This window comes from Passer montanus, unplaced genomic scaffold (assembly GCF_014805655.1).
Source record: "Passer montanus isolate IOZ18808 unplaced genomic scaffold, ASM1480565v1 scaffold161, whole genome shotgun sequence".
Taxonomy (NCBI): domain Eukaryota; kingdom Metazoa; phylum Chordata; class Aves; order Passeriformes; family Passeridae; genus Passer; species Passer montanus.
Genome location: NW_024363272.1, coordinates 232,440 through 240,623, shown reverse-complemented (window position 1 = coordinate 240,623; position 8,184 = coordinate 232,440). Strand labels below are relative to the sequence as shown.

Genomic DNA, 8,184 nt, shown 5'->3' with positions numbered 1-8,184 from the left:
CCTGTCCCTGCCCCCACTGCCATCCTGTCCCTATCCCCCCTGCCAGCCTGTCCCTATCAATGCCGCCATCCTGTCCCTGTCCCCACTGCCAGGCTGTCCCTATCAATGCCACCAGCCTGTCCCCATCCCCACTGCCAGCCTGTCCCTGTCCCCACTGCCATCCTGTCCCTATCCCCACTGCCAGCCTGTCCCTATCAATGCCACCATCCTGTCCCTGTCCCCACTGCCACCCCGTCCCAATTTCTGCAGCCACCCTGTCCCCATTCCTACCGCCAGCCTGCCCCAGTGCCTGTCCCCATCCCCACTGCCAGCTTGTTCCTGTCCCCATCCCTGTCCCCATCCCCACTGCCAGCTTGCTCCTGTCCCCTACCTGTCCCCATCCCCACTGCCAGCTTTTTCCTGTCCCCATCCCCACTGCCAGCTTTTTCCTGTCCCCATCCCCACTGCCAGCTTGTTGCTGTCCCCATCGCTGTCCCCATCCCCACTGCCAGCTTGTTGCTGTCCCCATCGCTGTCCCCATCCCCACTGCCAGTTTGTTCCTGTCCCCATCCCCACTGCCAGCTTGTTCCTGTCCCCATCCCTGTCCCCATCCCCACTGCCAGCTTGTTGCTGTCCCCATCCCCACTGCCAGCTTGTTGCTGTCCCCATCGCTGTCCCCACTGTCACAGCCACGCTGTCCCCATCCCTGCCAGACAGGCAGGGCACGGCTGTGCTGCTGCCACACCGAGCTGCGAGTGACCATCCTGGGGAGCCCTGGGTGCCAGGGCACAGGACAGATGTGCTGCTGGGCACCCCTGGGGACACCGGGGAGGTGACACCTGGTCCCTCCCCGGGATGGCTGCACTCGAGGACGCTGGCAAGGGATCAAGGGTAAAAGGACAGGGGAAGAGGTGACACAGGGGGACAAGTCAGGACACAGCGTGCACAGCCCCTGACAGGGTGGTGGGCAGGTGGGCACGACACCCCCTGCACCATGAGGGGCACCCCCAGCACCAGGATGGGCACCCCCAACAGCAGGATGGGGACCCCCAACACCAGGATGGGCATCTCAACAGCAGGATGGGCACCCCGGCATTGGGATAGGCACTCCCAATACCAGGATGGGCATCCCAGCACCAGGATGGGCACCCCAACAGCAGGATGGGCACCCCTAACACTGGGAGGGGCACCCCAACATTGGGAGGGGCACCCCAGCACTAGGATGAGCAACTCCAGCACAGAGAAGGGGTACCCCAACCTTGGGATGGGCACCCCAGCACCAGCATGGGCACCTCAGCACCAGAATAGGCAATCCCAGCAGAGAGAAGGGGAACCCCAGCACTGGGATGGGCACCCCAACATTGGCTAGGGCACTCCCAACACCAGGATGGGCACCCCCAGCACCAGGATGGGCACCCCAGCACAGAGAAGGGGTACCCCAACCTTGGGATGGGCACCCCTTGCAGTGGAATGGGCACCCCCAGCACCAGGAGGGGCACCCCAGCACAGAGGAGGGATACCCCAACATTGAGATGGGCACCCCCAGCAGTGGGATGGGCACCCCAACAGCAGGATGGGCACTCCAGCACCAGGATGGGCATCCCAGCACCAAAATGGGCAACCCTAGCACAGAGGAGGGGTACCCCAACACTGGGATGGGCACCCCAGCATTGGCCAGGCACCGCCAGCACCAGGATGGGCACCCCAGCACCAGGACAGGTGAATCTGACAGCAGCACCTCCTCAGCCACAGGAGAGCCTGGATGAGCTCACCAAAACCAAACCCACCAAATCCACCAAATTCACCAAACCCACAAAATTCATCAAATCCACCAAATCCACCAAACCCACCAAATCCACCAACCCACCAAATCCACCAAACCCACCAAATCCAACCAAATTCACCAAATTCACCAAATTCACCAAATCCACCAAACCCACCAAATCCAACCAAATCCAACCAAATTCACCAAATTCGCCAAACCCACCAAATCCACCAAAATCACCAAATCCAACCAAATCCAACCAAATCCAACCAAACCCACCACGAGGTCCTTCCAGCCCCGTGCTGGTGTCCCACTCCCGGTGACACTGACGTGCTGGTGTCACCTGGAGCAGAACCAGGAGCCACACGGGGCCAGGGGGATCAGCTTCGGATCAGCTGAGCCTTCACCCCCCAAACAGACACCTCGCTCCTCGCCGACAGAAAAAAATATGCAAATGCTGCAGCTTTATTAACGCGCTCGGCACGCGCTGGCTAATAAATATTTCATAGCCCGAGTAGGACTTTTTTTCTCCCTCCTCCTTCTTTCTTTCGTTTTGGTTCCTTTTCCCTGTCACTCGTTTCCTGCCTTTTCTTTCCTCAGCCGTTGTTTTATTTATTTATTACTTTTAAGGGCTTCACGGTGAGGTAGGAGCTGGGAGGTGGATGGGGGGGAGAGCCGGGAAAAATGTACATCCCGAGTCTCTCCCCCCACGGGTGAAAAAGGAAAGTGCTGTTAAGAGCAAAGGAAAAAAATATAATAGGAGGGAGGAGACGGCAGCAGGCAAAGGATTCGGGGCTTGTGTGACTCATTGGGCTGGAGGAGAAAAGGGAAAGAATGGGAAAACAGGAGATAAACGGAGCGGGAGGGGGAGAGGGGGTGACGGGGGGGCAGCAGGCAGCAGAGAGGGGACACGGGGGTGGCGGGGGACACGGACGTGTGGCTGTTGGGCATCTGGCAGCCAGCAGCTCCCCGAGCTGGCCAGAGGCCTGGAACCTTCTTGGTTGAGTCCAGAAGGAGCCAGCTCATTGTGGGGGTCGCTGGGGTGTGGGGGGTCCTCCTGGTGGCTCTGAGCAGGACATGGGGACAGCTCACGGGGATGGCACGTGGGGACAAGGGAGCACAGCCAGCAGGGACATGTCCCACGTCACTCCCACATCTCCAGTGCCAGAGACGCCCCCCAAGATGCTCCCAGTCCTCAGCCCTGCCTCAGTTTCCCTCCAACAGAACAATCTGTGGGGTTCCCTCTACCTCTTTTCCAGCTCTTCAGCAGGTGAGAGCAGAGAGGCAGCAGCTTCACCCCAGTCCCCCCAAAATCGGGGCACCCCAAGCTCTCAGCAAGGCAGCCCCCACCTTCTGCTCCCCCCCAGCACCCCCAGCCCTTGCCTCACCGTTTCACTTTATTATTGCAATAAATGTAGCCATAAAAGTGGCAGGTATTGGCGCGCTCAGAGATCGCTGCTCCTGAGCTATGGAAATGTAATTTCGAGTGTGCCCGGGAAATTTTATAAGATCGTATCAGGAGGAATCATAAATCCCATTCCCAGCCCCCCCTCCCACCTCCCTGGATGAGACAGGGCCAGTGCGAAGGTTACCAGAGAGGGGGAACTGAAAACTTGAATTTCTGTGTGTAAAATAACGGGGAGTAACACCGCACTTTGGGGGATCACCTTTTCACCAATCATTAGTTGTAAAGCAAAAATCCATTGTTAAAGAACCAAGGGTTTCTAATTTTTGGGGTTCTCCCCTGGCTGAGACCCCATCCCTGCACATCTCCCGACATTCCCAGTGCCAGCTGGGTTCTGTCCCCCCCGGGAAGTGGGGACAGCAGCAAAGACACGCTGTCCCCACACCCCCCCCTCAGCAGATTTTAATTAAAACCCTCCAAGAGACCCCCCAGGAGCGCTGGGGACCCTCGAGGGCATCCCTGGGACCGCAGCTCCTCTGGGGTCACCAGGACAGCGACCCACTGGCTGCCACCAGGAGCAGGGCACAGCGTGTCCCTGCAGCCCCCCGGGACCCCCGTGATGCCCCCCAGCCCCTTTTTCACCCAGCTCTTGCAGGTGCCAGGTGAGGCTTTGCTCTGCCTGCACAGGCTCTGCTCTGCTGGCCCTGAGGGGACAACGAGGGGGTGTCCCCCGCTGTGACATCAACCCCGGGGGTCACACGGGATCCGTGCCCAGCGGGAATTGATTCGGGATTGATTCGCGTCCCTGCTCTGTTCCTCCACAATGACTTTCCTTTTGCAACAGGGAAAAAAAAAAAAAAAAAAAAGAAAAAAAAAAAAAAAAGCGGGGAGGGGGGGACACGGGGATGTGATTATTCCTTCAGCAGCAATCCAAGCGGCGGGAGAGGAAGCTTCATCTTTCCTGGGCCATTTACCTCCAGCGCCCGAGCGCGAAGGCTGAGCCAGGCACCGAGGAGAGGCTGGAGCTCGGCCAGGCCGGGGGGGCTCAGCTCGGTGTCACCCCAAGCTCGGGGGCCACCGCCTGCGGGGGGGACCCCGGCTCCTTGAGAGGAGGAGCTGTGCATGCAGAAAGGGCGGGAGAAGTCGTTAATCCGGGTGTGTTAATTGGCAAGGGGGTGATTAGCGGTGGGGGCTCAGCTGGGGGCTGCTGTCGCTCCCATCCTGCGCCCCCCCCCTCCCCTCCCCATCCCAGCTCGGCCACCTCTGCCAGTCCCCAGAGGAAAACTGGCAATTAAAAACAAGAGTGAGGGGGGAAAAAAAAGAAAAAGCAATAAAACCGGACCTGGTTTGGAGCCAGATCGGCACCGGGAAGCGCAGGGGTGGGTGGGGGGCACCCCTGGGCGCCCCCCCCTCTCCGGCCGCTGCTCCCCCTCCTCGCCGAGGCTGCGCCAGCCACGCTCCAGGCTCCAGCCTTATTGAATCTCCCAGCTTGGGGTGCAAAGGGCACCAGAGGGAAGAGTTATTAAAAAAAGGGAAATGAGTCGCTTGGAAACCTTCTTTCGGAATAACAGTGTGTGTTTGTTTGGCGATAGATTAGCTCAGCCATGCTGAGCACACAGCACCCGCCGCATCGGCGGCCGGCTCGGGGAGCCGCAGGAGCGGCACCGGGGGAGGCACCGAGCCCATCCCGGCCCCGCGGGCACCGGCCGGGCACCGGCTGGCTGCAGACGAGCCCTGGGGCTCAGCACCCCCCGGGGACCCCCGGCTCAGCACCACCCAAACCTCACATCCTCTCCCTTCTGGCCCCGAATGCGGTGCGCGCCTCCGAGCCCGAATTCATTTCGGGGTGAATTCTCCCCAAAAATGGGAGCTGGGGAGGTGGGATTGGGGTGGCCTTGCGTGGAAAGGGCCGGCAGCATCTGCTCAGAGCAGAGCCATCTGTCAGGAGACAGCTCCTGGGTGACAGCAAGGCGAAGGAAGGGACAGAGCGGATGAGTTTGGCATCGCGGGGCGCCAGGCTCCGCGGAGCTGGCATGGCCACCGGCAGAGCAAGGCAGGATTTTCCTGCGAAGGGTTAATCCGAGACGGAAAACCTGCCAGCAACACTCAGGTGCTTCACAGACAGCCGCTGCCTCACCTGCCTGTGTGCCAAAAAGGAGGGAAACCGAGGCAGGGGCGCAGCGGGTGTGGCTGGGCACAGCCTGGCAAAGGCAGCGGGCATGGAGCGGGTGAGGAAGGACACCCCTGTGCCCGTCCTGCTCCTGCCGTGGCACTCGGCCACCCCACCCTGGTTCATCCTGCCCGTTCCAGCCTGTTCCTGCCCGATCCAGGGCCAGCAGTGCCCTCGGCTGCTGAGTCTTGCTCAGGGCGGGGTGGGGTCACCCCAAATCCAGGGCATGGGGCACGCCGGGGCGAGGGTGGCATCTGCCTGGCACAACCCCAGGGGATGCGGAGAATGGCCTTTCCTCCATCCAGCTGTGCCCAGCTGAGGGTCCTGGGTGCGCCTGGGGGGCTGCTGAGACCCTCAGCGGCGAGGTGCCCCAGAGGGACCCCCAAAATTGAATGCTCAATGAACGGAAAATAAAGGAATTAAATAAAAATAACGCAGGAGCCTGGGGAGGGCTGGGGGGCGGGGGGTGTCACTTGCAATCAGGGGTGGGCTCGTCCCCCCGCCTGTGCCAGCACTGCAGCAGCCACCAGGGGTGGGCTGCACCCCCAAAATTGGGCACAGGCACCCGCGGGGCTGGCAGAGTTTGTCCATCCAGCAGGGGCTGATCCTGGCACAGCAGAGTCACCCAGCTGGCACTGCCAGCAAAGCCACGGCACGGGGGGGTGGTCCCCACACTCTGGGGGTCCCCCACACCCCGGGGGTCCCCCACACGCCGGGGGTCCCTCCCTCCTGCACAAGGACAAGGCTGTCACTGCTGTCCTGGGGGTGCAGACCCCCCTGCCCCTTGGCCCGGTGCCCCCAGCACGGTCCTGCTGGGACGTGGCACTGGGACCCCCAGTCCAGGGTGCCCACCAGAGCTGGGGGGAGGCCAGGGGGGTCCTCCCACCCATCCAGCTCCCCCCTGACCCCCAAAAGAGACCGGGAAAGTTTCTCCCCAACAGGCCCAACGAGCTGAGGGGCAGGAATGGCTCTGCCACCCTTCCCTGGCACCAGGTGGGCACAAGGCTGGGCAGACCCCGGCCCCTCCCGGAGCTCTGGGGGAGGGTCCTGGACCCCCAGCGCAGAGGGGTCGTGGCTCAGAGCACCTCCCGGGGTTATGGAAACCCCTGCACCCTCATGCCCACCCCATGCCGGTGCCCCCCAGCTTTGTGCCCCCCCCCGGTGCCCCCTCCTCAGCACCGCCGCCTGCGTGGGCGGGGCGGGGGGGGCCAGGGCAGCGCCCTGCTCCGGATTTGATCAAAACAAACCCATTTGTCTTGAAGCAGCTCCAGCACCGACAGATGCTCTGCAATGGACGGACACGGCGAGGGGGGGGTCACGCCGAGCCACCCCCGCACGCGGGCACGCGTCTCCCCCTCCCCACGCCAGGCAGAGACAAGTTGCAGGAGCTTTTGCCTTGGGGGGGGGGGTTCGGGTGGTGCAGAGGGGAGAGGGGGGGGTCCCTGATGTGCATCCAATTCCCGGGAGGGAATTGACTCGTTTGATTTTATTCATGAAACACAGAAAGTAAAAATGGAGTGTCAGGAAATCAGATCTGCTGGGTGATGAGCCCAGGCCCCCCCGGCTGGGCTTGGGGGGGCTCCATCCCCCCCCTCCTGACCACCACGGCGCTGCTGTCGCTAGCTGTAACCCCCCGAGGGGCTCCGGGGGAGGTGGCGAGGGGGGACACGCGGGGGTGAGCGGCCTTGGGGAGATTGAAGTACCACCGAGCAACGAATGGGGGGGGGGACAGGCAAAGTCCATTCCCGGGGGTCGGGACCCCCGCGCGTCCTCCCCATGGCTGGGGGGCACTCGGTGAGGTGGGGATGGGGCGGGTGGGAGAAGACCCCCGGCAGGGCTGAGCCCCCCCCCCGTGCAGGGGCTGAGGCCGAACGCGGTCGGGACAGGAATGAGGCGTCGCCCCTGCAGGTGGTTTTGGGGTTCACGCCCTTGGCACAACCAGGGGACAGCTGAGGCCCCCANCCTCCCTCCTCTTCCCCCCCCCGGTAATCGCCCCCCCGGCCGGTCACCGCGCCCCCCCGGGGGTCCCGGGTTGCCGGTACCTGCAGCAGCAGCAGCCCGGGCCCGAGCAGGGGCAGGCGGCGGCGGAGCATCGCGGGGCTCCGGGAGGAACGGCGGCGGCGAGGGGCGGCGGGAAGAAAGTTGGAGACTTGCGGGGCCGGGCGGCGCCTCGGCGGCCCCGCCAATCCCGGCAGCCGGGGGGGCACCGGGGGGGGCGGCTCCGGGGGCACCGGGACCCCGCACCGGCCCCGCCGCTCGAGGCGGCTCCGATCTTACACCCCCGCCCCGTATTTTGGGGTGTCCCTGGTGCTGCCCCCCCCCGGCTCGTTCAGCATCCCGGGGGTGTCGCCGTGTCGCCGATTCTGCCCCCCCTCCCTCTTCTGTCTCCTGCCCTCCCCAACTTCTCGCNNNNCTCCCGGACTTGTCCCGCTGTCCCCCCGCCCCCCGGGACGCTCCTGGTGCTGTCACCCCCCCGCCCCATTTCCCGGAGACCCCTCTGGAGGCAGCGGGGGGACCCCGGCAGCGCTGCCCTCCCTGGGTCCCCCCCAAAACTTCAGCAAGAAGGGATGGGGGGCACCCCAAGGAGCGTCCCTGGGGGGCTCCCCCAGCCCCTGCCACACCCGGGGGGGGTCTGGGTGGGGGTCTTCTTCTGCACCCCCGCCCGCGTCGGGCTGGACACGCCACCTGCGTCACCTGCACGGACACGTGTGTGCACATGGACACGCGTGTGCTCATCCCCCAGCGCCCGGCGCCTCTCCCAGGGGTCCTCACCCCACCCCAAGAGGGGTTTGGAGCACCCACCCCCCACCCCAGCCCCCTCCCCACGCCGTTAATTAATGGTTATTCTCATTATTGCTGTTATTG

General features: G+C 63.5%; 1 protein-coding gene across 1 annotated transcript in view; it reads right to left on the bottom strand.

The window, feature by feature from the left end:
• Positions 1-7,608, bottom strand: part of NXPH4 (neurexophilin 4) — a 15,688-nt gene extending 8,080 nt beyond the window's left edge. The window contains exon 1 of the mRNA XM_039703184.1: positions 7,362-7,608. Coding sequence (XP_039559118.1) covers positions 7,362-7,412 — 51 coding nt within the window. The 5' untranslated portion in view covers positions 7,413-7,608. The remainder of the gene's footprint in view (positions 1-7,361) is intronic.
• Between the last annotated feature and the right edge of the window lie 576 nt (positions 7,609-8,184).